Raw genomic sequence first — 26,918 nt, forward strand, 5'->3', positions numbered from 1 at the left:
GGTGGTAATGATCCCCACCACATCTAATAAAGGATGGAGACTCACTTTGGCTCTCCTTTTATAGTTAATGTATTCACAAAAACATATTTTTTTTTATCTCTTACAACAGCTGCCAGATTAAGTTCTAGCTGGGCTTTTGTGGTTCTAATTTCCTTTCTGCATATCTTAGCAACATCTCTGTACTCTTCCTAAGTTGCTTGTCCCATCTCCCACAGGAGAGATTTCTTTCTCCAAGTCACCTGGCTGCTCCGATGCTGTGAAAATGGGACCAGCAGTCTGGAATTAGAGGGCAGTCAAGTCTCTTACCAGGGAAGGGGGCACTGACAAAGTGATTGGAAAATGGACACAAGCCTTCGCTCTATGGAGGCAACTCTTGTCAGACATGAAGGAAAGGCATCCCTTCAAGAAAGATACTGTATGTCACCTGGTCAAGTGTGCTACCATGGAGGGAGGTATGCAGTACTTGAGGGCATTAGCTGTGCTAGAGGTGACCTGCACCTGCAGGTCTATCAGGTGCTCAGAGCCCTGTCCAGTCTGACCTTGGGTGTCTCCGGAGATGGAGCATCCATCACTTCTCTAGGCAACCTGTGCCAGTGTCTCACCACCCCTATTAGAAAATCTTCCTCTTATATCCAATCAAAACCTCCCCTCTTTTACTTTGAAACCATTTCCCCTTCTCCCATCACAGCAGACCCTGCTAAAGAGTCCGTCCCATCTTTCTTACGGCCCCTTATAGATACTGACAGGCTGCTGTCAGGTCTCCCTGGAGCTTTTTCCTCTCCATGCTGAACAGCCCCAGCTCTCAGCCTGTCCTCATAGGAGAGGTGGTCTACCTCTTGGGTCATTTTCGTGGCTCTCCTTTGGATGCACTCCAATAGGTCCAGATCTCTCCTGTACTGAGGACTCCACATCAACAGCTGGCAGTGTAGAGGCAAACCCATCCGGGCTGCAGCACTGTGGAAAGATATTGCTGCCTGGGTTGTAGAAGCATGTCACGTAAATGTCCACATAACCACAAGTCATACCACTGAAGGACATCAAAAACAACCAGCAGGTGGATCAGGAAGCCAGTATTGAAGTGGCTTGGGTTTATGTGCACTGGCAACATAAGGGTGAATTATCTGAACCTTGGAGGGCACATGACACCTCATACCTTCAAGGATGAGATACAACATACTGATGGACTTGGGATGGAGGGGTGGACTTGACCATGGATGTTATTGCACAGGTTTTCCACGCATGTGAAATGTGCTGCCTTCAGGCAAGACAAGTGATTAAAGCCTCTTAGGTATGAAGGACGATGGCTGAAATGTAAATACAGAGAGGCCTGGTGGATTAAATCACACCACGGCAAGGTCCACGTGCTTAAAATGGTGGAAGCAACCACGGGACGGATGGAAACACGTCCTGCGCCTCGTGCCACTGCCAGGAACGGCCTTGAAAAGCGAGGCTTGTGCTGACACGGCATCCCTGAAAGAACCGAGCCAGACAACGGGACTCGTTTCCAAAACAACCTCATAGACAGTCGTGCCAAAGAGCGTGGCATTGAGCGGGCTGCTGGGAAAACGGAACGAGACAACGGTGCCTCGAGGGGATTTGATGTAGGGTGAGAACAAGGCAGTGCTTGGACTCGCATGATGTGATTTACTGAAAAATTCCCCACGTCATCACGACGGGGCTCGCCGTACGCACCAGCACCACTATTACACAGCCAGCCCCAGGCCCGAGGGGGGCGGCACGGTGGGGCGGAGCCGCGGTACGGCGCGGGGCGGTCGTGGGCCGGGCCGGAAGGGGCTGTCGGCGGTTTGCGGGGCCGTCCGCTTCCTGCCGCGGAGGAGGGCCGGTGGCGGGCCGGGCTCGGAGCGAAGGTGCGTCCCGCGGCAGTGAGAGAGCGAGCGCGGTGCGGGTGCCGGCCGTGCGGTGAGTCCCGCGCAGCTCGGCCTGAGCATTCCTTTGATCCTTACTGAAATGCGTAGGCCTGAGAATGGCTCGGCCGCGGTGGGCCGTGCCCCGCTGCCAGGAGGAGGAGGCAGCGGGGAGAGGCGGCGGGTCGGAGCGCGGCGTGCCCGGGGCTCGGCTCGGCGGGGAGGGGGCAGGATCACGTAGGCAGGAGCAGCTGGAGCCATTTTGCAACTTCAGCCCAAAGTTCTGCCCTATAGGTTTGGGATGCGGGGCTCCAGCTGAGTGTTTCGATCGTGTGAGAAAGGCTTTTGTTTCGTTTTGTTTTATTTTCTTTAAGAGTTATTCGGTCTCACTCCCATCGTCGCCTTTCCTATACTTTCACCGCTCCCTGCCGGGTGTCTGAATGCAGGAAGCCTGGGGACGTCAGTTTGAATGCAGGATGCTCTCCTGTGACAACAAGTCACAGAATCCTTAGAGTTGGAAGGGACCCTTAAAGGCCATTAGTCCAACTCCTCTGCAGTGAACAGGGACACCACAGCTCCATCGGGCTGCCCAGGGCCTGATCCAGCCTCACCTTGACAGTCTCCATGGACAGAGCACCAACAACACCACTAGGCAACCTGTGCCAGTGCCTCACCACCCTCCCTGTAAAAGACTTTTTCCTTATATCCAACCTATATCTATCCTCTTTAAACTTGAAGTCAGCGCTGTGCTGTGCCTTAGTTGCCAGCCTGCCTTCAGTCCCTGCTGCATAGCGAGGCAGAGCCCCACTCCTATCACTCAAGGCATTTTGTTCCTTTGGTCGAACAATCCTAAGGGTTCCGATAGGCAGGCGAGCAGACAGACAGTATCCTTTGATCCATGTGTGCCATTTGCCTAACAAATTGTTATGCAGCTGTGGTGAAATGACTTTTAATGATGTTTATATTTCCGTCTGCTTTAGCCTCTGCAGTTGAGACATCGTTAATCCAGGCTGCAAATTTTATAGCTGGATTAGAGCTTGAAGGCATATTAGGATGTGGATTTGGTCAGCTCCGCTGTTGCAGAGTCAGACTGAAGAGAGGAAGGAAGGCTCTTGTTTCACAGCATCACTGTTTTTCTTCTTTTTCTTCCTTCGGATCGGGTCCTGAAGTGTAGGGTGAAGGTTTCTCTTTGTGGTGCATGGACGGAAAGCCAATGCGCAGGTAAGATGAAAACCACTTGTCTCCTTTTAACCCCCTGTAAATAAATCCTGTGGTGAGTTGGTTTTAAAAGTTCTTAGACCATGAAACCTCTTTTGCTTTTAAAAAAAGATCTGGATAGGAGAGTTAGAGCGTAAGCGTTTATTCCTTGCTTCTGTGTGTTTAGTTCTCGGTATTTACATGACCAGATGTCTGGAAGTGGATGTGCTGTTAGGAGAAGAGTTTGGAAGACAATTTATTGTAATTCTACGTTCTCCTCTGCCCCTCCTCGCTTTTACTATATCTTAAAATCCAGTATTTAATTGCTTTTTTGTTCTGATAACGTGAAATAAACAGTCTGGGAATAAAATTGAACTTGATTTCTGAGAGGCATTACTTTTCTCTTGACTAAAGGAGTTTAGCTCCTCTGATGGGGTAAGGCCTTAGATGAAAAGGAGATTTCCTCTTCTAATTATGGATGCCAGCTGCCTCAGTTCTAATGAGCTGAAGATGCAGCTGAAGTTTAATTCAAGGGAGTGCTTGCTGTGGCTATATCAGAAATGTTCTGTTATAGACAGGAAAAGAATTGTCCCAGTAAATCAGCATGATGACATGTAGGCAAACAGGATTGCTCTGGTTGCTGTTCACTGTTAAATGTGCCTAGGCAAACCTTAACAGCAGCTGTATTTCTGCATGCAAGCTGTGTGGAAGCAGAGTTGCCTGATTATTTTTTTTTTTTTCCAAATGAAGTAGAGAGAACTCATGCAAATAGCCTAGTCTGTCTGTACTCCAAGGTGTTAAAAGTTGGGAAACTTTGCTAGGGGTAATTCTGTAAGCATCAGCACGATGCTTCAATTAAGCTAACGAGTAAATCTTGGTCCATGATATGGGCATCTCTGGGGCCATGTTGTGTTAATCAGGTTTTTTTGGTTTTTTTTTGCCAAGATGAGCAGTGTGGCTTTGGGGCAGAAATGAGTTAACCTGTGGCTTTTACAGCAAGTTCCTTTTTTCTGAGTGACATGTGAAGGAGCAGACAGCTCTCTTCCATCTCCGAGGCAGAGAATGGCAATGCAGGGATTGTTAGGTGTTCAGTGGGTTTGTGCCTTCGGTTTGCCATGGCAGGAGTTCTGTCTGCCACTCATGCTGGGCTAGACCTAACAGTGAGCAGCAGCACCAGGCTGAAGCAGCAGAGGTTTTCTGTTGTGGTGATGAACCTGGAGCTTCAGGCTTCTTCAACAACTCATAGAGACCAGAACTTCCATTACCTTCTGTTTTCCTTCCCTCTATGGCAAGCCAGTGCAGAGGTGGCTGGCTTGTTTGACGTGCTGACATGGTCATTACTTCTGAGCTAACCCTACTGCCCAGATGCATTAGTTGACATGGTGAGTTGGTACAAAATTTGTACAGCGTTCAGAGGATGGGGAGGGTGATTTGAATGGGGAAAAAAACCGCAGCTATTCTTGTCAAGATTGAACATCAGAGCATTCTCTCTGTCACAAGCAGGATTTGTTTTGCATTAGTAATGAAGTGATAGTTGGGTCAGGCTGTTCTCCCTGTCAGAGAGCAGCAAGAGAAAACTTCTGCTGAAGGCATCAGCGAGGCAGAGGAGTCCTTACTGATGAAGGGTGTATTTCTACAGCACCAAAGTAAGGAGGGCAGAGCAGATATGGTGGCTGGGGGTCAGCCAGGAGTCCTGTCATCATCAGGCAAGTCTGTAGCTATGCAGAAGGGCTGGAGTTAAGCCAGGGAGCCAACACAGCAAGTTGGTGGTCAGGCAGTGATGTGCTTGTACATAGCTCAAGCAGTGCATGAGGACTGGAGCAGCTCTCAAGCGTGGGCACGGCTCTTGCCCAAGACAAGCTACAAAAAGGTTGGGAGGAAGACTCCTGCAATGAGCTTCCTGTGCTTTGGCGTCCTCATTCCTGGTGAAACCGAGAGTTCTCTGAGTTTGGTGAGTGAAAGTGTAACTAAGTGTAAATAGGGACTTGTGTACCAGATCACTGCTGCTCTCACTTTAAGCAATATAAAATAATAATGCAGTCAGGTTTATGTGCTTGTTTGCTTAACACTCCCTCTGTGAGAGTGTTTTCCTAAGCCTTGCTGTCTCTGTAAGAAAAGGAGTTAGTGGTATTTTTTACTAATTATTAAATCTTTAATTCACAGAGTTTTAGTGGCTGCAATAAAGCATTTCCATCTACTTGGTCTATCACAACATCACCAACTAAATCAAAGGGCTTTGTCCTAGTAATTCTGTATGACTTTATGCATAAAATTCCAAGCTAGGCATTGACAGAAATCGCTACTGGTTTGATTTATCATCTCCATTTGCTACTAAAATCCTTTGCTCCTGAAATCCATTAGAGCAATGAGTGATTTCAGCTGATGCTTTCAGCCTGTTTCATGTTCTGTTCTGTGGGCCATAGGTCCCATCAGTTATTTTCTTCTGCATTATATTAAAGCTTTCTTGTGATCTCATCCTCAAACATACATAATGTGAAACCAAAAAAACACAGGCCACCCTGACCTTAAAGTTAAGGAGCTCAATGATGTTTTCTGGAAGTGTTTTTGTTAGATGTTATTCTTGGGTATATTTTGAACTTTTTCACTGCGGCTGTGTTGCTGTAAGGGTGAAAGTCTCACGGGTGCCCATGTTAACAGCTGAAGTTTTGGGAAGTGGCGTAGATGAATAAAATGGAGGTAGCACTGCCTGTATATCTCGCTGACTTAATGTGGCAGACTGCCTGTGTTTCCATTTGTACTTCTCAGCAGTGTGCTACGGAAACCCATCCTTTGTCAGCCCTTTCTTAATCGCATTGTGTTTGCTGGTTTCCTCAGCCCTGCATTTTGATGGAGGCTAATCCCAGCGTATCTGCGTAGCTGAGCACCAATTTTTTATCCTCACACACACATTTCCTCCTCAATCCTCAGCTCTTTTTAATCGCCCCGTGTATTTGGGAGCAGCTCTTAGCTGTGAATGCGCTGGGGGGGTGGCAGCTAGCCTAGCATGTGAGAATCAAATGCTGCTTTCTGTCTTTCGCACCTCTAAGCTACTGAGTCACCGTTTCATTCTCTATGCATATATATGCATAATGCAGTGAAATTATTATCCTTGTGGAGACACAGGCTGTCGGTGTCCTTTTAATTCTGTGCCTGTGCACAGCAGCAGCCCACGGTGCTTAACGTCAAGCACCTGTCTTGATCCAGTATGGAAATTCCCAAGCCCATTGATCACTTGCTTCTGCATTACCTAGAGGTAAGTTATGGATGAATCAGGAATGCTAATTTGCTTATTATTCTTTTTTTTTTCTTCCAGCCATTCAGTTCTCTTTAATCATTAACCAGCCCCCCCCTTTTTTTTTCCTTGAAGAAGGGAGGCTGGATACAATAGGCACGCTCAGATAAATGAGGATGAGAACAGTGCAGGAATGCCTGAGGTTCTTAATAACCAGCTTCCTTTTCAATTAAAGATCTCAACAGTCAGATTTGGGGAGAAAAGCCTATTCTAGCCTGGCAAGGAATGGGGAACTGCTGCCCAAATAGGGCCTTAGCAGAATGAAATCCATGCGGCATGCTTAGTGCGAGCTGGCCTCTTACTGAGGGGCTTTGTCACTGCCTTCCTCCATCCCTTGGTAGAGGGATTAAATTACTTACTGTCTGCCTTTAGCTGCTTGGGACTACCAGAGAAAGCCAATTTGGTAAATTAATCTCCAGCTAAGGTTTCTTGAGATTTTTGTGAGGGTACCATTGAACTTAGTTCACTTTTGATGCTGTGAGGAGTGTTTACCTGCATTGTTTGGGAGGAACTTTGCAGAGCTTTGGAACACCGCAAAGTGAATTTGGGTTGTGAGGGACATGAGTGGGTGGAGGGGAGAGGGAGGCAGTGTAACAGCAGGAGGATTTGTCAGAGGTGTCAAGAAAGGAGAACAGCAATGGATATATTAAAAATATATATTTAAAAAGCAAACAAGCAAGGCATTTCAAGTGCAGAGGCTGAACAGGAGCGAAGTGCAGAGGGAGACCCAGCTGGATCTGTGTAATAGAGATAGGAGGGAGAGGTAATGGTCTGAAGCAGCTGAATGCCATGATCAAGGAGAGAGTGTGGGGGGAATGGGAAAACAGTCTGGGATGCAAGTAATTGGAACTGCTGCAAAGAGGCTGGTTTGCTTGTGGTTAGAAAATGCACTTGACATAATCATGAGAGGAGTGGATGTGAGTTATTTTTTTAATTCCTCCAAGCATGCTGCAGAAGGCACTGAGCAATGGCAAAGCTGTCTCTTCTTTTGCTCTTAATATGAGAAAAAATATGATAACTCCCAAATGCCGATGTACCAGAGGAGTTAGGAATGGATGTATTGGCTCTCTCAATCTATCTCTGACAGCCAGCGTGCTCACTGATTATTCATAGCTGTCAGCAGTCTGATTCTGCACACAGTGTGTTTCATTTGCTCCCAGTGAAGTGTTTTTCTTTTCTTCTAAGTGGAAGAGGCAATAGTTTCCTCTGTTTGCTTTATTTTCAGAGCAGTTGATAGGTCAGTGGTGCTGTTGCATCCTTTTCAGTAACTGCAAACATGGCATGAGGCAAAGATTCAGGTGACTGAGATGTCATTTTGTGTGTTCAGAGCGCTATTTTCTTCCTGTTTTGGTAGGATGGTGGTTGTGAATACTTCTGGTACTTCCAATATTGATTGGCTCTTAATCCTGCTTGCATGGTATCTTGCAGGCCATCTGAAGCTACTGAAATCCTCAGGACAGCTGGGTGTGTTCAGGTATCAGTGATGGACACCCCTATTGAATATGGAGGCAGAAGAATAGAGAAGTTTGGTTAAGTTGTGTGAGTGCAATTATTTGCAGCAGAAATCAGTCTCCAGCACTGACAAAACTCAAGTGACAGTGGACAAATTGGATAACCTTCTTTGCTTTGAGTCTGTGAAATGATGATAATATTTCTCTACCATGTGAGGCAGTCATTAGGTTCAGTTAATAAATGTGTTCATGTGGTTGGACGTCACTGGCATGTCATAAAAAGCATATAAAAACAGATATAAGCCTGTTGCAAGCTGGCATTTGTTTATTTCTAAGTAGACTTTGGTTTGAGACTGGTTCTTTTTGCACGTGATCATGTTATATTCACATTCTCACATGGAGCTCTGGGCAGCTTTTGCCTGTGTGATTGGTGTGAAGCGTCGAGCTGGTGATAGATGAGTTGTTGACCATCTTCTTTTTGGCTTCCCCTGCTGCAGGTGTACCAGTACTCGACCAGGGGAGACCGGAATGGATGTGACCAGCCGATGCACACTGGGAGATCCTAACAAGCTGCCGGAAGGGGTGCCGCAGCCTGCTCGTATGCCTTACATCTCCGACAAGCACCCTCGACAGACTCTGGAAGTCATCAATCTTCTCCGGAAGCACCGGGAGTTGTGTGATGTGGTGTTGGTGGTAGGTGCTAAGAAGATCTATGCTCACAGGGTGATCCTGTCTGCCTGCAGCCCGTACTTCCGAGCCATGTTCACTGGGGAGCTGGCAGAGAGTCGGCAGACAGAAGTGGTGATCAGAGACATCGACGAAAGGGCCATGGAACTGCTCATTGACTTTGCCTACACCTCTCAGATTACTGTGGAAGAGGGAAATGTCCAGACCTTGTTGCCAGCTGCTTGCCTTCTCCAGCTGGCTGAGATCCAGGAGGCTTGCTGCGAGTTCCTTAAGAGACAGTTGGACCCTTCCAATTGCCTGGGCATCCGAGCTTTTGCTGACACTCACTCGTGCCGTGAACTGCTGAGGATTGCTGACAAGTTCACCCAACATAATTTCCAGGAGGTAAGAAGCCCCTCTGCTGGAACTGTGGTTTTAGAGAGCTGTGATTTACTCCTTGTTTGTGCTTCTTCCCAAACCCTGCCCTCAGTTCTGCTGATAGAAGTGGATACTGGCCTCAGCAGGGGGAAGAGAGCACCTGCAGGGCAGTGTTTCACTGTTGTTCTGTACATCATAAGTATGATCCGTGGCATTTCCTCTCTTGGAGTTCTGTGTTGAATGCTGCATGGAAGGCAGGGCCACATACATAGGTGGTGTTTGATGTTGCAGCTGATGTAGCTGCACTAGGGTGTGCTGCAAGATATATGATTGGAGGGGAGAAGAGTCTTAACGTGAGGGTAATATATGAGAAATAGAAATGTGCTGAGTGTAGGGCTTGGGAGTATGAGGGAGCTGGGTGAGCATATGGCTGTGTCAAGTGAAGTCTTCAACTCCCTTGCTATAGCAGAACCAGGGTTTTGCATTTATTATTCAGCAGAAGGTGGATAGCTAGATGTGGAATGGAATTCACATGTGGTATTTTGTGTCTGACCTTCATACGCTCAAGTCTCTTCTTGCATTTCAAATTCTCCATAGAAAATTTTTTGGGGGTTCCAGCTGCCAGCTTAGGGAAGGATCAGCGTAATAAAGGATTCCCCAAGCAATGCCCAGAGAAGAGTGGGTCTTTACTTCATTCTAACACTTGGTTGCTGAAGAGATCCCAACATTTTTAAGTGGTATCTTTCCCAAGCCCTTGTTGGAAGGGTAAGAATTTAAGTGTGTTGGAAGCAGCTGCTTTCTAGGGGTGCTCTCAGCATGAAGATGTGTTCCCCTGGCAGGGGGATTTCTCTTGCCATTTCTAGAAACTGCTCTTCTATCCACTGGGACAGGTAGCCTGCTGCAGAGAGACTTCTTTTTTCCCCCTGCTCCACAGGTGGGTCCTTTCCAAAGGCAGTGGTAACTCCAGGATGGAGTAGTGTTGCTAATTCAGGTTCCCCAGAGAAGTGGCAGTGTGTGATTGATTGCAGCCTGCACACTCTTGTTTTCCCTGCAGGAAGCAGATTGGAACTGTATTAATTTCAGTCAGGTAGTACTTAAGAAAATTATGAGGAGGAGCAAACATGGTTGAACTTGACTGTTGGACACCTTGAAGACAGTACTTGATATCTGACTGTAGACACATTACATCAGCTTACTCCAAAAGTTGCAATTAAATATGACTTCCCTAGCCATGAAGACAGAATTTGCTACTTAAGAGCTTGTTATTTTCTAGAATCAATGATTTCCCAAAAGCTCCGCATTCAAAGCCCTACATTTAGCTGTGTCATGTGCTGTGTGCTTGCTCTGCATTTCTTTTCCTCTGCAGTTTCTCCTTGGGAGCAGGATGGTAACCAGATGGTTGTTTATTTTCAGTACTTGGTGGTTTTAATGGTTGGAGCTGCGTTCTTCTTCTTATTACACGAGTAGGACATGCTTACAAGCCTCTAAATAACTTCTTGACAGCATAAGGCTTTTGTATCTGAATGTTTTGGTGTTAATGCTTGCAGCTGGCTGTCGAGAGCCGCCTGCCGTGGGGTTCTTTTCTTTCACAGTCCCTCAGAGATGGCTTTCTGTGTTAGTTTTCCCTGTGAAAGCACACACAGGCAGGAGTTTTGGTCTCTAGAAAACACTCTGTTCTTTAAAGATGATGCTAATTATAATTGAGTTAACTAAACCACATAGATTAGCTCGCTGTTTGTTTGGCCTGGACAGTTTTTGATGTCCCACTCAGTATCCAAGAGTTCAGCTGCTCTTCATCCCTAATGAGCTCCCATTTTCTTTCTGCTCTTTCTCTGCAGCTAGCATTAATGGTGCTCCTTGCTGGGCCCGTGTTCTGCACTGCCATTACTTTCCATCCACAGAGTGTTGATCCCTTACCAAAGGGGGGGAGATAACTGATAGAAAACTTGTACTCCTATATACGGTCGCTGTTCCTCCAAACTGACAAGGAGAAACATGAGATGGGAATTTCCTGAATGGCAGTGTCAAATATTAAGCACTAGGCATCAAGCCAGCCCGTGCAGTTACTTCAAATGCAGAGTGAATTGTTTCGTGTCCTCTGCTGTGCTAACCTCTACTTCTACTAATTGTTATATGTATATATTGCTGCATTACATCGTCAGCTTCTTGGTAGAATGTTTTCCCAAGTTTTTTATTCCCCTTAATTCAATTTCTGGCCTCGAACCCCCAGTGAATCTTGTGTGTGAGATGTGAAATGACTCTACAAGAGCAGCCTTTGTATTTTTGTTTGCTCTTTCACACCTTTTATGAAGGGGAAAAAATCCACGTAGGGATGAACGAGCTGTACTTCGTAGCAATAGACTCAGGTGCTTACTCTATCTGCAGATGTAATTGTTGTTAACATAAGAGAGTTATTATGAGCACAGGATCTTGTTTCATTTATGCTGCAGACCATAGCATAAGTCAAGTAGTTCTAATGTGGTTGTAAATTACATGGACAAGCTGATATTCAGTTGTTTTATGTCAGTGAACCGCTCAGATGACTGGCTGTGGGCTGGGAGTGCTTGTGGGGAAGCTGAACTGTTGGGTGTCAAGGAAAACTCCTTGCTAGCAGCCTGCAGCTCCGGCACAGCACTGTGTTCAGGGCTGTGTGCTGGGAGCAGCTGAGGCCTCCTGAGGAGCTGGTCACTATCTTGGGTGCTGAAGGAATTAACTGTGCTGGCAGACTGTCAGCAGCTTGAGTTTCACAAGGGATGAATCCTTAGGGTCTTCAGAAGCTCTGATTCCCTCTTAAGAGCCTTTGGACCTGCACGTGCTCTATGCAGATATTGAAAACAAGTGAGAGACGATCAAATCTCTTTGTCCAGAAATATTTTCTGTTCTGCCACAAACAGGCATTCAGCTCTTGGTAGCTTGTCTCTGAGACTTCTTATTTGTTTTCTGCTTTGGTTTGCTTGAGGATAGATCCTCTCTGTTCTGGTGTTGCTTTATAAGTTACACAGGGCAAGCAGGAAGGCTGATTGTAAAGGCATCTTATTCTTTCTGAGTTCTGAAACCTGACTAATGTGTTCTGTGACTTAACCCTTTAAAACTATCTTATGGAAGCCCTTTTATGTATCTTTGGTGTGTTTTTGGGTCTGCATTTTGCAGCCGGCCTGTCATGTGTTGATGGCAAGATAGTGATGGGTAGCTGAGCCTTTGCTGGATCAGTCCATTGGGCTCTACTTCAAGTGGGCCACCTGTTCTTTAGAGTTGCACTGAGAAACAGAAGTAGGAATGGTTCTGGTGCTTTGGCCACTATCCTCATTTGTGTTTTCTATTTAACCAGGTAATGGAGAGCGAGGAGTTCATGCTGCTTCCTGCCAATCAGCTCATAGACATCATATCCAGCGACGAGTTAAATGTTCGCAGTGAAGAGCAGGTGTTCAACGCAGTGATGGCCTGGGTGAAATACAGCATTCAGGAAAGAAGACCCCAGCTGCCACAGGTAATGAGCACAGTGACATTCAAGGCTCCTTTTATCCAAGAGAAGAGCAATGAGGACTGATAGGGCAACGCAACAGCAGTGTGACGGTTCTGAGTGCATGCAGCTCCACAATAGTTTTGTCTTCCTCCTGTGTTAGAAGGTTGGCATTTTCCTTTCATCTAGGCTGAAAGATGCAGCCACCAGACCTTTTAATAGGGGCTTTATTGATTTGTTTCCAGGTAGGGCTTGCCAAACTAGATTGTTTCAGTGGTCTATCCAGGCACAGTGGCCTGGATTGCTTTGAGTGTTGTGCAAAAAACAGTGGGTGAGGAAAAGGTTGTCTTCATTTGAGGTGCATCTTTAAGCTCTGCTGTTTGATTTATGCCTCAGCCATCAGGATCTTATACTGGAGCTTGTCAGAATGGTTTTGTTGAAATGCAGTGTTTCATCTGAGCCAAGCCATTTCACAGAGAAGCACCCATTCTGACAAAGCTGTCAGCTGGAAAGCCTCTGAAGTCTCAGGCTTTTTGATCAAAAGAAGTGAGTGCCTACCCTGGTGTTTCTTTGGAAATACAGATATTTAATGCAACTATACTTAGGAAAGCTTCTGAAAATTGTTTAAAAGCAAAGAAAGAAATGCTGCTGTCCTCAAGTTAGCTCTTATTAATGGCATTAAAACTGTATGTCTTTTCAGGTCCCTCTGTCTGTACCTGCTTGTGCTTGTTATCATTATTAGCCAGTATTTTTTTATTTCCTCGATTTCTTTGTTTGGGGATTTACAGCTTATCCACAGTGTTGTTCTGTTCTCTGTTGCAGGTCCTGCAGCACGTTCGCCTGCCACTGCTGAGTCCCAAGTTTCTTGTGGGCACAGTGGGCTCTGATCCTCTTATTAAGAGCGATGAGGAATGCCGGTAAATCTCCCTGCTGAACTACAGAATGGGATTTCATTCTATTAGGGAGCCTTACTGACATCTATTCTCTGAATCTGCTTGTTTGTTAGTACTGAACAGGCAATATCTCTCCCAGCTTGTTCTTTTGCAACAAGGAGAAGAAATGCAAGACGACATATTGTTTCTTTGCATAATATTGGTAGCATGCCCAAGAGGAATTCCATTTTTTTAAAGGTTTTTTCTTCTGTGAAATAGCAGAACTGAAGTACACAGGTTGACTTTTGGCTTAAAAAAAAAAATTCCTTTGTAAGGCATTTGTACATAATCTCAATATGACTTAAAGTAATTGCTGTATGCAAAACATGATAGCTGAACAGATTCCAGATGTAGTCTCTTTCCTGCATTGCTACTGGAAGGAAGCTGCCACTTCCTTCTCTGTTGTGACATAAGTCACACCTTTCTAATTCTTGTGGAGTTGTGCATTATCTGTTTTTCCGTATTGTGCCTAATGTGGAAAAGTTCAGTGGTTAGAATGAACTGTTTTTCTCCTGAGTAAGCACTCATACTGACCGAATTCCACACTCATAGAGGGGAGGAGGACTTTTTTTCTGTTTTATTTTATTCAAGGGCTTGGTATGTTAGGATTAGACCAGATGATAAGTCATTAATGGATGGACAGTCTGAGCTGGCCAGAGCTCAAGGAGAAAATATTCATCAGAAAGATACTATCTCCATCTATTGGTCATGCGGATATTATGTATTTATGTGCTTTTCAATTCCTGTTTTGTTCCAAGGTAAAACCATTGATGCTTAAGTTTTTTAACTTGAAGCAAACTGGTTTTTTTTTTTGTTGTTTTTTAATACAATTAGCCCAAGAAATCTCATCACCATTTTTTAATCAGTCATTGCAGGTAGTAGTATCTGATACTATCACCAGTCAAAAATTGATGCAGGGCTATTGCTGTCACTGTCTAAGTGACTTGTAAAAAAAGCTGATGAGGATTTTGGTGACAGTGCATGTTTTAACTGCATCTATTCATGCACTTCTGTGATTTGCAAATAACTGAAGTGCCCAACGCTTGCTGACTGCTCTTCCCACCAGTTTTGATTCATGCTTTTTCCTTTGGCCAGTTTCAAGTGAACTTTGGGAATTAATATTTTCCCGTCTTGTGCAGGGATTTAGTGGATGAAGCCAAAAACTATCTCCTGCTACCCCAAGAGCGACCGCTGATGCAAGGACCGCGGACTAGGCCACGCAAACCCATCCGTTGTGGAGAGGTGCTCTTTGCAGGTGTGTACAGCTCCTGCTGGCTCAAATCAGGAGATTCAAATCTGTTTTGCTGGTGATAGCTTTCTTTTAAACAGAATCTTGTCACCATCTTTCCGAATGACCTGTGTGTTAATATTTGGAGATTTGAGTCAGCTTGCACTTCCTCGCTTGTGTCATCTCTTTGGTGGTGACATTACTTCCAAGTGTAGGTTAATCCTCTTGAAAATCAAATTCTGCCTTCTAATTGTAATCCTCAGAACGATGAACTCTGAGAGATGAAGCTACTGGGTTAAGGCTGCTGAAGTGCAGAGGGGTTATTTGTAGCAGGCACATGTGCACTATGTGTGCTTGGTGTGTTACTGTGACACTATTTCTTGCCTTTGGTCCCAACAGTGGGAGGCTGGTGTAGCGGGGATGCAATCTCCAGCGTGGAACGGTATGACCCTCAAACCAATGAGTGGAGGATGGTGGCTTCCATGAGCAAAAGGCGCTGTGGCGTTGGTGTCAGTGTTCTGGATGACCTTCTGTATGCAGTGGGAGGCCACGATGGTTCCTCTTACCTGAACAGTGTAGAAAGGTAGGTGTCTGTAAGGCCAACATGCTGAATACTAACTCTGAGTTCTGAAACTTGAGTGCTAGCTTCATCTTGCCAGCTATTTTTTGTTTGTTTGCTTTCCTGCTGGAAACCTGAAATTTTTATTACTTGCTATCTACTTCAATATGTACTGGTTTACTGCTAAACTAGGTCTTCACACATCCAGCTTGTGTATTTACTCTTGGTTTAATGGAACAAGACATAGCCTTTGGTAAAAGGAAGAATCATGAAGAGGTGGGTCTGGTTGTAATTGGTGGGAGGAGTGTGATCCTGGTTAGCTTTGCAGTTGCTGGTTTGTTTCTAGTGTTGTTAAGGAAGGTTGAGGTTGCAGTATGCGTTACTTCAACAGTGAGGGAAAGCATCCTGGAATTTCATGCAGGGTGGTAACTACAGAATTAAGGAACCTTGCGAACACATAGAAGAAGGAAAATAGGTCACTTTTAGGCCTGTGAAGGACACAAGTTGAACAAGCTGTGTCAAGCTTCATGTTTCTGGGAGCAGTTTACTGCAATCTGCCTGCCTCCAAGCCACATGACTCATGCACTCCGAATCTCTTCCCTATACCAAATCCAATGAGCTATACAAATATTCCTCCCTTCTTTTCGCTGTCTCTTTGCATACTGCCAGCTTCTCACATCATGATCTTATGTCTCCCGCATCTTGCACTCTGCTGCACACCGTTGTTCCTTGCCGCTGGGTTCCCAAGTTGGTCTGGTTCCCTTGTCTTTATCAATAAGAGCAGGTCCAGTGCTGGCTTGTATGAACTGCAGAGTATATCCAGCAGAGTAACTGACTGCTGCTCTTTGCACAGATGCAAGTTAGCACATGTCAGCCAGTCCCTGGTAACGTGCTTTCTTACAGACCTCAACCTTTGATCTTCGGTTTGAATCATCTGCGCTGCAGTTTGAACATCCCTGCAATTACATGTGCTGCATGCATTGCATAATTTTGGAATTATTTATTCAAGTTATAAATAGCTGTGTTGCAGTTCAGACTCAAGATGGGTGAATTTTACTGCTTCAGTAGTTTCCAAACTTGGGAAAGTCTGAAGCATAGATAAGCAACTTGTGCTGTTTTTCTAGGTACGATCCAAAGACCAATCAATGGAGCAGTGATGTGGCCCCCACCAGCACCTGCAGGACCAGTGTTGGAGTAGCAGTTCTTGGGGGCTACCTTTATGCAGTGGGTGGCCAGGATGGTGTCTCTTGCCTCAACATTGTGGAAAGGTACCTAAGTTTTTTTTTTTAAAAAGGAAGAGTGGGAGGAGGTAAACAAATCCCATGGGGATTTTTCTTTGGGGAGAATAAGATCAGCCTTTCTACCCCCCTTTGTGAGAATGTTGACATTTTTGTGAGCTTTGATGTTTATTCTGCCAGGTATGATCCCAAAGAAAACAAATGGACTCGAGTGGCTTCCATGAGCACCAGGCGCCTGGGAGTTGCAGTGGCTGTTTTAGGGGGCTTTCTCTATGCAGTGGGAGGCTCTGATGGAACTTCTCCTCTCAATACAGGTATGCCTTTTGCTGTCCCTCATTGCTGTCAGCATTTGTCATGATCCTGTTTGTTGTCTTTAAGATCTCCAGGTGGCAGCTGAATATCTTGGTGACCGGTTAGCTGCATGTTTTCTCCTTCAGATGGGATTTTGCTATATGGTAATTCATATATGGTAAATATATGAGCCTGTGAACCACCGTTACCTCTGTGTGTGTGTGCACATATAGTTTTTCCCATTAGATGCTGCATTTGGCATGGTAACGGTGATAATTTTGTAGCCAGCTCATTCTTGAGTGAAGGTGCTTTATCTGATTGGTTGACTGCATAGGATTGGAGATGGAAGAGAAAAGCAAGCTCTCTATGGAAGGAAAGCATGAGAGTGACAGAACAAACCAGTACATCCTGTTTTTCTTGTGTGGACACTGCACTATCTTTACAGATTGAGCAATGCTTTGGATGCTGATATAAAAGTGCTGATCTCCACTGCTTGCCAACCCTGTTGCCAACAATATATCATTTCTTCTGCAGTGGAACGATACAATCCTCAGGAGAACCGCTGGCATACGATTGCACCCATGGGGACGAGGAGGAAGCACCTGGGCTGTGCAGTGTACCAAGACATGATATATGCTGTGGGAGGCAGAGATGATACGACGGAGCTTAGTAGTGCTGAGAGATACAACCCTCGAACCAACCAGTGGTCTCCTGTCGTGGCCATGACATCCAGACGGAGTGGAGTGAGTTTGGCTTGGTTTGCTTGCTTGTGCCATCTGTCATCACGTGGTGAGAGTAGGGGATAGAGCATTATCGAGTGAGATTTCCCTCTTGCTTCATTTGTGTATTTCAGAATAGAAACAGAGAGGTAAATGTTTGCCCAGGGGTTATGCTCTTTAGTAAGACTCAAGAATGAAGTGGTAGTTGTGTCATGGCGGGGTATCCAGTTGTTTGAAGGTCTTTTTAAAATAGTTTTGGTCCTTTACACTGAGGAGATAAACTGAGGAGGTCTTCAGCTTCTTCTGAAGTATACATATTATTTGGTGTGTGACAGGTTTAGAAAACAGTATTAAAATCAGCACCTGGGTCTCATCTTGCACTTTGGGTGAGTTAGGAGGTGAACAATCCTACCTGCACAGAAAAAAGAGCTGGAAAACTGAGCAATTGTATGTAGATACTAACTTAGAGCTAAGCGCTTTCGCTGCCTAGATGTGTGTGGGAATGGGGTTTTTGGGCTTTCAGGTGTTGCCTCTCTTCCACAAATCCTGTGGGTATGGAGAGTGACAGCATGTTTTCATCAACTCCTAATCTTCCTGCTTTCTGTAGGCATGCGAACAAAAGATTAACATGGCATTTTAAGTAGTCATCATGTTTAGGCAGATGCAAATGTTATGAATATTTATCATTGGATACTGAATTACATAGTAAAGCAAAGCGTGGATTCATTCTGTCTGCATGTTAGTATTTCAGTGTGTGCTGAGGCAAGTGTGAATCATGACTTGAGTAAGTACTGGTTTGGGGAGCAGAAAATATGTATTTCCTTCCTCAAAACATTTAGTACACTGTTCAACACTGTCCTTTCCAGCTACCAATTAAGCATTGACTCTTCATGAATTCCTTCTATATTTGCACTATTTAGAAGTTCCTCAACAGATGCAGCTGCATGTGCAGCCCTCCTAAGTTGTGCTAAGTACTTCAAAACCAAAACGAGGACTGTATTACATTGTGTTCTTATCTTTGCTGCTATACTGCTTTGTTTTCACTGGAAGTGATCTGCCTAAACCACAGAACTGTTTGAGGTTTTTGTGATTCTTGTGCTTCTGCAGAAGGATAAAGTAGAAAGGCTGGAGGCCAAGCTGTTTACAGATGTTCCAAGCCACAGCCTGGGAGGAGCAGGCTGTGTAGGCTTACATATGGTTCTCCTCCAGTTTAAGCTGTCATTGCAGGCTATAGGTTGCTAGATGTTCTGGAGTACATGTTGTAATTTGTCAGGGAGTCTCATCTAGGACGTGATATGCATTGGCTGATAAAGACTTATGCTCTTATATATCTACAAACATTGAAGCAGTTCTAGCTCTTGTTGTCACCTTGGGAACCTTGTGCTTTTACTGTGATATCTCTGCTTTGGGATACATATTTAGCTTTTCATGTCTTGTTATTTGAAACCCAGCACTTGGATTGTGTGGCATCTTATACCAGTCTGCCCTAGTTAAATGCATTTTAGGCTGTTTTGTACTTTTTTTTTTTCCCCCTAGAAAATTCCATTGCTGCTTGCCTTTCTCCAAACACAGCTGCTAAACCTTTTATTAATATTTATTTCAATCGTTATTTTCAGGGTATGCATTCAGGACATGCCTTTTCAGCAAGTAGCTAAGCAGCTGCTGTGATGGTTGTTTTACAGGTTGGCCTTGCAGTGGTGAATGGACAGCTAATGGCCGTGGGAGGGTTTGATGGCACAACGTACTTGAAGACCATTGAGGTGTTTGATCCAGATGCTAACACATGGAGGTAACTGATAAGTTTGTGAAACAGTCAAATAGCAATCTCCAGATGTAGCTGCTGTCACCCAGCTGGAGCTGTCCCAGCAAATTAGAACCGTGACATACAGCTTGGTGCAGCAGCCAGCATAAATTTCATGCTGTAAATTCCTGGTTAGCATGAAGCTGTATGAGGATCATATTTTGAAAAATTGGGAAGGCACAGGAACTGTGTGTGGCTGCCTTCCTTATTATGCTTGAAACACAGTCCAGTACTGAGCAGTAATTGTACAAAAAGGTGCTCACTAACCTTTGTGGCGGGCTTGTATTGCTACAGCACTGCTGCCTGACTGCAAAAGCTTCTATGACAAGATGACTTCCCTGTTTAAATATGAATGGAAGTTGAAGCTGGCAATACGGCAGTGTTATTTACCTACTGCACTCCCATACCCACAACTAGTTGAGAAACACTTTCTTGCAAGTTTCTGCTTGGAAAACCAAGTCTAGGTAGGTTTTTGAGATCCATAGAAAATAGGCAACGTAGCAAGCATGCCAGGTAGCAAGGACAATGTTATTCCAAAACATAATTTGTTTTAAGTGCCACTTCTGAACTTGAAAGTGTGAGCTGCGCTGAAAGACATCTGCCCCTTGTGTTTATTTTGAGCTGAATCTCCTCTGCTTCTTGGTAAAAACGAGCTGACCCTTAGAAGGTATAGAAACCCTTAGTCATGGTGTAGAAACCATCCTACTTATTTTTGGCTTTCAAGCTGGGGTTCTGAGCTCCACATTTTTCTGGAGGAGTTGAGGCAGAACACTTTGAGCATATGATGTTCTTCTCCCTTTAAGTCTGTAAGACAGCAATTAGAAGATTTTCATCTGATTCACAAGACAAAACACAAAATTGATTGAAAATGTATACTGAGAAGTTGTATTTCTTACTACTTTTCTAGTCTTAAATACACTTAAAAGCAATTATATTTATTCCCAAATCTAATTAAAGTTTTGGTCTTGCTGCTTTAGTAATCTGGAGGGAGTAGAGGGGAATAGAAAGCAATTAATGTCCTTATTCCTTTTGGCTTAGTAATACTAGTAGATTAATCCCTTTCTGCTGAGACGAGCTGTCATAAGGAGCAATGGGGGATCTTCCTCTTGTCTGCTGAGCCATGGTCAATGCCTGTAGAACTGCTGAGAAAACCCACCTGAGCAGAGAGGAATATGTACTTTCTCTTAGCTGAATGGTTTTCAGGTACTTTCAATGGCTGTAACGATAACAAGGTATTTTGAGCTAGGAGTTACTGTCTAGGCCAGCATTTGCAGGACTTCTGGAGGTTGTTCAAGGTATTAGCTGTGAGTCCCCCCCACTTAATTCAGAACAGCTGATCATCATCTGGTCTTCCTTTTCTTTGTTGAACTTTTTGTTCTGTGAAGGGCTTTTTTTGTGTAGCTCGACTAAGAAATTCTTCTGATATCACTTAATCCCAGATTGCATTGGTAAGAGTTGTTTGAAGAACTTGCTTCTCCTGTTTCTGCCAGCAGACTTCAGCAGCACAGAGAATAATGCGGCTGAAGTGAGTAGGATCCTGGAGTCTGTAGGGATCAGATTTCCATATGAAACGCAGGCACCATTTCAGTAACATATCTTAGAGAAGCAGATGGTGCTTGGGATGTGTTACATCTTGGTTGGATCAGCTGAATGTATAGGGTATTAGAAATGTAAAAAAAATAAAATAAAAATTAGTTGGTTTGCAAACAGCAAATCTGTCCTTGATCCAGTGCTATCTAAAATGTAGCCCAAGGTCAGCTACAGCCTGTGAAATTTTTTCTTTTTTTTTTTTTTTTTTTTATCTTTCCCACAGCCAGGCAGGGAGAAAGCAAGTGATTACTGAAATAACAGGAAACCATCGTGGCCAAACAAGCAGTTTCTGTTTAGAGGGAGAAAGGCATGAGCAAATACAAGTGTTTACCTTGGAAGTGTGTAAAAAAGGCAGCTGCTCTGCTTCTAACTTGTCACAGCCCACTTTAAGCAGGTGTTAACAGTGGTGTAACCATGCTTACAAAGGCCGATTTGATCATTCCCATGGTGGTTTAATGAGAGCTGGAGCAGTGTGCCTACTGAAGCCTTCTCTTTGCAGGTTGTACGGAGGGATGAACTACCGGCGGCTGGGAGGAGGAGTGGGTGTTATCAAAATGACACACTGTGAATCCCATATATGGTAAGCACCAAGAGAGAGGGAGAGCCCCTGGTTCCCATTCCTAGATCAACTGAAGAGACTTGCTGACACTGGACTCTTTGCGGCTCTCGTATGGACAGTCTAGACCTGATGTAACTCTTTGCCATTGGTTCTTTCTATGGAATTATAAAATGACTTCTGTGAGAGTGTGCCCAATGGGAGACCACACTGTCAGACTCCAGGGAATCACTGGACAAAAGTAGAAGTGTTGCTTATGTCCATATTTTTTTCTAACTAGTCTACAATTTTGAATAAACCAAACTGTACAATTCACCATAGCATAAACAATGCCAATGCGCAGACTACAAGCTACAATGGGAGTCTGGCAAGGAGAGTTTCCTGCCTTTCCCTCCTGCTGTGAGCATTGGATGTGGCAGCTGTGTTGGTGGGTGAAAGAGGAAGGTGATAGAGAAAACATTGCTTTTGCCTTATTTACAGAGAGCTTCAAAAAAGATAAAAGTACTTGACCTGCAAGGTGCCACCTTTGCACAGAAGCTTTCCTGTGCACAGAGTATATTTATTTTTTCATTTAATTTGTATCACGTCTTTTCTTTGTATTGCTCACAGCGCTGATTCCAGCTTTTTATATACATATATATGTGTGCATATATATGTATTTTATATATATGTATATGTGCGTGTGCAATTTGAGTTTTAATGAGTTGATGGTTAGGGCAGGGCTATGTCCTGCAAGCTGTTGTGGTTCCAACCCTGGTGGTATGTAGTTGGGTCTCAGAGTATGGAAAAGCTATGGGTACCCTGAGTGTCTTTTCAGTCTTGCTGGAGGCAAGAAGTAGAACTGGAACTCTCATCTATCGACTGAATCAGTGAAAGGCCATAAAAGAAGGTGAGAGTGAAAAGGATTTCATATGATGCCTTTTTACTGTACAGTGTATGGTACAAAAGTTCAGCTTTTGTCCCTCACCTCCTCTGTATATGAACCTAGAAACAACTAGCTGTTGCTTATTTAAATAAGTCTCATATATTCAGCAGGCAACCACTTCTTCTGTGAAGCTGGTAGGCAGGTATCATCTGTTAATTCTGGCTAGCCTAGATCAACACTCACCTCTCAGGTTCTTGTTAGAATGGCAGACCCGCAGTCGAGTCAGCTCCTGCTGTGAAATGCTTAGACCAGCATCACCTTAGCTGCCCTCCTGCCTCTCATCTGTGTCTCTAGAACTCCTGTTGTAAAACACTGACCACGATGAGGTGGTGCACTCCCTTTCCATGACTCGTTTAAAATGCACTTTCTCTGTTCTTGGCTAGAGCAGGAAAAGGTCTGAAATCATGGAAGTTTGGAAGGGAGGGACTGTTTGCTGGCACTGTGAATTACTGTCATGTTTTGGTGAGTGCAGAGGTACCCAGGGTAGGGAGAGAGGAAGGAGGCACTGTGGACTCAAAGGTTCTGATACGTTTGTCTGTACTGTAAGTACTGTCTGTACTGAGAAGACCTGTTGCACCTGATTTAACTTTGGACCTTATTAGATCTGATTTTAAAAGGACTGTGAATTCTTGAGATGAAGGCAGTGCTGACATCTTGAGTTCTGATCTCCATCGTTTGATTTATGTAACAGCATCTTAATGTGCTTGAATATAGTAGAAGCTACACTACAGTAATAAATGGGTCATTAAAAGTTTTTTTTAAAAGTTCCTTTTCCCCTAAAGGTTGGTATTCTTACGTTTACATATGAAGATCATTTGCACCTTTACAAGGAAAACAAGTATTCTGTAAACAAATGTTTACATTTATCATTTATGCTTTTTTCTAGCATGAGTAACTTGTATAAATAGTGCTATCTTAATAAATTTCTTCTATGCTATTCTTTGTTTGTTCCTTTGGTTGAAAGCAGTGGATTATGTTTTTGTACAGTTTGTTTAGATATAGTGAATAGGAATGCTACCTTTTTCAGGTAAAGGTCCAAGTAAAAGGGGCTTAAAAACTCTGCAGGCATTTGGTGTTACCTTCACTTACCTAGAAGCATGTGCTTCAGAACCAGTTTTGTTTTCCTGGAAGAAAGTAGCTGTGTGATCTTGTCAAATCTACCTCTGCTGCCTTCTCTGCAGATGCTAAGAGCCATAGCACAAATAAGCATGCGATAAGGTATGGGAAGTAGTTCTTTATTCCAGCACTAATCCACAGGCAGCCTATGGTAGATACTGAGCACGATTAGCAGAGCGCTGGCTTCAGCTAAGTACTAATCTTAAAAGCAAAGCATGCTGCTGGAGCATTCCCACAAGGTTCATATGCTTTTAGGTTCTCTTCTTAAAGCTACATTGAATTTAGAAGTTACTTATGCAAACTGTCAGATCAGAACATTAGATCTTGAAAATGACTAATGGGTTAACTTAAAATCAAATACAGGTCTGCTTACCAAGCATTCCTCTCAGTCAACATAGCAAACTTTGATGTCTTTGAAAGGAAACTAAAACAACAGAACTAATAGTTGCTGGGCAGTCAAGACCTGTGGCTGTGCTTAACTCAGTAAGCATCCTCAATTCACCTACAGCCTTCACAAGGCAAAACTAACTCTGCTTAATACAAACTGAAAGCAAGTACATGGTTCTTTTTCTGACTGTACTAGGAGGCTAGTTTCAGTAAGAGATAAGGAGCTAGGCATGTGATGGTGTCATGTTATTCATGTGTACATGGCTGGTTCATCTCAGCCTTGCTGGGGTGAAGAAGGAACAAGCCAGCTCCTTTAAGGTGGAGTTGATGTGTTCTAACCTTGTGGTTTGGTCAACTCACACCTTGCCTTCCTGCTTACACATAGGTTACAACATATTTAACTGATTACTTGTACAAAGTTCTGGAAGCCTAAAGTTATTACAAGTGAATTTCACAGGAAATTATGCTTTACACATTCAATAATACTGTGAGCAGCAAAGCCTAACAGTTTAGTCAGGTAAAAAAATTAAAATAAAATACAAGTATACATTGAGTCAGACATGCTGTTCGTCTCTAGTCAATTAGGGAAAAAAGCTAAAAAAAAATATTTATGAGGTACTGTTATACAAGTCATAGCACTTCTACTTCCTTTTGGCTCACATAGTTTGTAGTCAGCCTCTGCACTAGCTCTGAACTGTTACCTGGTATAGAATGAGATCAAATATAAAGTTCCAGCACCAAGAACTCCAACTCAGAACTCTGGCCTACAGTATTACATCCAAGGCAATAAACTACCAGGCAAAGCACATTAAATCTCTAGTTCATGCTGATTTCAATTTCTCACGCATTAACTTTGTGAGACCAGAGCTGGAAAAGGGAACTGTCATGCTTTTCACCTTGCTCAGCTAGGGAGTAGATGAACATTTTACGACCATTACTAGCCAGTCTTAATTAGCTAAAAATGAAGTTAGAAGCTTAAAACATGTATCAGTTTTTCAGGCATGCTTGATAGTGGAGTGGTTGACATTTAGCCTGCAGCCCAAGTGTACCATAGTATAACTGTATAGCTGGTGCTATCAGTTAAGTGAAACCAAAATTGCTGACAGCAGCAATAATGGAAAAACTTGTCAGTAAGTCGCATCCAAGAACTTGCAGTTTTGTTTCCTAGCCTCCAGCAGATAAATACAGACAAATGGATAGAGCGACTATAACAGACAGATGCTTAACAAGCTACTGTAGGGTTAAATGCCTTTTCTGCATACTGAATTGTGGCTATGGATTTAAATGCAGTAGTTGCACACAGGAGTTACAGATCAGAAGAAAAAATGCTGCAAGAATGAATTTTCAGTAGGCTTATCAGCTTCCATTGGTAAGCCTCTGTATGCACAAAGATATGCGGAGTTGAGTCTCACTGTATCTGAGAGATTGCTAATTCTGTCAGTAGCATCAGCACTCCAATCAGGTATTGGCTTTGTAGAAACTGTTTAAAAAAAAAAAAAAAAGAAAATCAGTGGTCATTTGCACAGCCTTAAATGACTAAAACAAATGAATGCAGTCAGATTTGCAGTTGTCTGCAAAATACTCTTTTTTTAAAAACGATTTTGACCCAAGATATGGAACAGAAACACTCCTGCCTCCATGCTGCTCTTGTTGGAGCCCTCTGACTTCTAGTAGGAAGCTATTTGTAAGAAACAGGCAGCCTTCATTTTTAAAAGGAAGGCATTTCTAGTAAAGTACAACTATTCTACTTGTCTGGTATTAGGATAACATGCTGCATTATCATTGAACTCACTTTTATGATCCCATCACAGTGTGCTGAGGCAATTCCCGTAGAAACTTTCACCAGTTTTGTAGCTGACAAGTGGATCTTAAAGTGTCTGTGGAAGTGGGAATAAAGGCATTCCATAAAGACATCCACCTCTTCCTGAGTGATCTCTCCTGGAGTTTTTTGGACTGTGTCCCACAGAGCTTTTGCATCCTCAGGGTGAATGGCATATGAAATTTCCAGAGGCTGAGGCAGGTGAGGAACAGAGAAAAGGAGTTCCGTGGCAGCTGTGTTTTTGTCCACTTCGCATCCAGTCCACATAGCTGCCATCCAAGTGAGATTGAGAGGGCTGATGGCTAAACGACGGAAACAGCAGTCAAAAGTCTTCTGAAACCAAGTTCCAACAATGGCTGTGTAACTTTCTGCCCCATTAACAAGGAACAAAGGTAAACAAGTGAAGTTCTCAGGCAAATCCTCTGAAAGATCATCTCCAGCCACACAGCAGAACCATCCTGACCATATCAGCTTCTCTTCTGAGTTTTTTTGGGAAAGTGATGATCTCAAGAAAAGCTGGAACGGGGAAAAGAATCACAGAATAATTAAAGTTGAAGAAGGCCACCGTGATCGTCCTGTCCAACCATCAACCTATCCCCAACGACCACATCCTTCAGGGCCACATCCCCACAGTTGGTGAACGCTTCCAGGGACAGGCAACTCCCCCAACTCCCTGGGCATCCAGCACCTCAACGCTCCCGACAAGAAATTTTTCCTAATACCCAAACAGAACCTCCAGAGGCACAACCTGAGGCCACTCCCTCTTGTCCTATCGCAGGAGCAGAGGCCGACCCTCACCTCACCACGAGGTCTCCCCTGTGCTCCCCTTCTCCACACCGCCCCATCCCATTCCCTCAGCTGCTCCCCACTCCCTGTGCTCTATCCTTAGCTGGTCCCAGAGCTGTGAATAGCACCCCAGTGCCCCACCTGCACCAGCACAGCGGCGGGGTCCTGCTCGCTGCCCCTCAGCTCTGGCAGACCGGACATGGCCACCTTGATCCCCAGCTCTCCGTCCATATCTACTGCCAGCCCCTTCTGCTTCTCGGCGGCGATGAAAACACCCAACATGCGGGCGTAGTCCTTCAAGTCGGCGTTGGAAAACTTGTACAGAGGGCTGACACTGTACAGGGTCCACTGCTTCCGCAGGAGGAACGCCGTCTTCTGCGGATCCGCGTTCTCCTAAAAACGAAGGACAAACATTCATGGCATCACTCCCCCTCGAGGCTCGGCGGCCTCCGAGGGACGGTCCTACCTGACAGCGCGGCGGCAGCAGGCGGCTGCCGGGGCTCAGCCCGTAGTTCCGCCCGAACAGCGGACCTCGGGACAGCCGCCCGGTGCCGGATGGCCGCCCGCTACTGGGCAGCGTCCGCATCGCGCCCTCCATCTCTGTAGCGGAGCCCGCCGCCGGCCCGCCCGCCATTTGAACGCCCGTCCCGTCGGCCCCCGCG

The 26,918-nt window shown here is 44.5% G+C and overlaps 2 protein-coding genes across 7 annotated transcripts; one reads left to right on the forward strand and one right to left on the reverse strand.

Moving 5' to 3' along the window:
* The first annotated feature begins 1,785 nt into the window (after nucleotides 1-1,785).
* Nucleotides 1,786-23,058, forward strand: KLHL20 (kelch like family member 20). Of its 6 annotated transcripts, none has more exons than XM_048945419.1 (12): nucleotides 1,786-1,868; nucleotides 3,040-3,086; nucleotides 8,303-8,876; nucleotides 12,178-12,336; nucleotides 13,132-13,226; nucleotides 14,381-14,496; nucleotides 14,869-15,052; nucleotides 16,153-16,296; nucleotides 16,447-16,580; nucleotides 17,092-17,300; nucleotides 18,959-19,065; nucleotides 21,167-23,058. In XM_048945419.1, the coding sequence occupies exons 2-12, from the start codon at nucleotides 3,064-3,066 to the stop codon at nucleotides 21,249-21,251; spliced, it is 1,830 nt and encodes a 609-aa protein (XP_048801376.1). In that variant the 5' UTR covers nucleotides 1,786-1,868; nucleotides 3,040-3,063; the 3' UTR covers nucleotides 21,252-23,058. The 6 variants fall into 6 exon arrangements, with proteins under 6 accessions (XP_048801376.1, XP_048801375.1, XP_048801379.1 ...); XM_048945418.1 differs by having other exon boundaries at nucleotides 1,787-1,868; nucleotides 2,846-3,086; XM_048945422.1 differs by having other exon boundaries at nucleotides 1,790-1,868; nucleotides 3,035-3,086.
* A 340-nt stretch (nucleotides 23,059-23,398) lies between these two features.
* Nucleotides 23,399-26,912, reverse strand: CENPL (centromere protein L). Its single transcript, XM_048945423.1, has 4 exons — nucleotides 26,723-26,912; nucleotides 26,398-26,649; nucleotides 25,444-25,986; nucleotides 23,399-25,131 (listed from the first exon to the last, which is right to left on the reverse strand). Exons 1-4 carry the CDS (start codon nucleotides 26,888-26,890, stop codon nucleotides 25,060-25,062), a joined length of 1,035 nt encoding a protein of 344 aa, XP_048801380.1. The 5' UTR covers nucleotides 26,891-26,912; the 3' UTR covers nucleotides 23,399-25,059.
* Nucleotides 26,913-26,918: the final 6 nt, after the last annotated feature.

Source organism: Lagopus muta, chromosome 5 (assembly GCF_023343835.1).
Source record: "Lagopus muta isolate bLagMut1 chromosome 5, bLagMut1 primary, whole genome shotgun sequence".
NCBI classification, from domain to species: Eukaryota; Metazoa; Chordata; class Aves; order Galliformes; family Phasianidae; genus Lagopus; species Lagopus muta.

Excerpts from the sequence above, each read along its gene's own strand:
- KLHL20 (XM_048945419.1), top strand. The coding sequence starts at position 3,064 with ATGGACGGAAAGCCAATGCGCAG. Across the intron at positions 13,227-14,380 it reads AAGAGCGATGAGGAATGCCG|GGATTTAGTGGATGAAGCCA; the intron begins GTAAATCTCCCT and ends CGTCTTGTGCAG. Across the intron at positions 16,297-16,446 it reads TGCCTCAACATTGTGGAAAG|GTATGATCCCAAAGAAAACA; the intron begins GTACCTAAGTTT and ends TTATTCTGCCAG.
- CENPL (XM_048945423.1), bottom strand. The coding sequence starts at position 26,890 with ATGGCGGGCGGGCCGGCGGCGGGCTCCGCTACAGAGATGGAGGGCGCG. Across the intron at positions 26,650-26,722 it reads TGCTGCCGCCGCGCTGTCAG|GAGAACGCGGATCCGCAGAA; the intron begins GTAGGACCGTCC and ends CTTCGTTTTTAG. Across the intron at positions 25,132-25,443 it reads ACTGTGATGGGATCATAAAA|TTTCTACAAAGCCAATACCT; the intron begins GTGAGTTCAATG and ends TTTTTTAAACAG.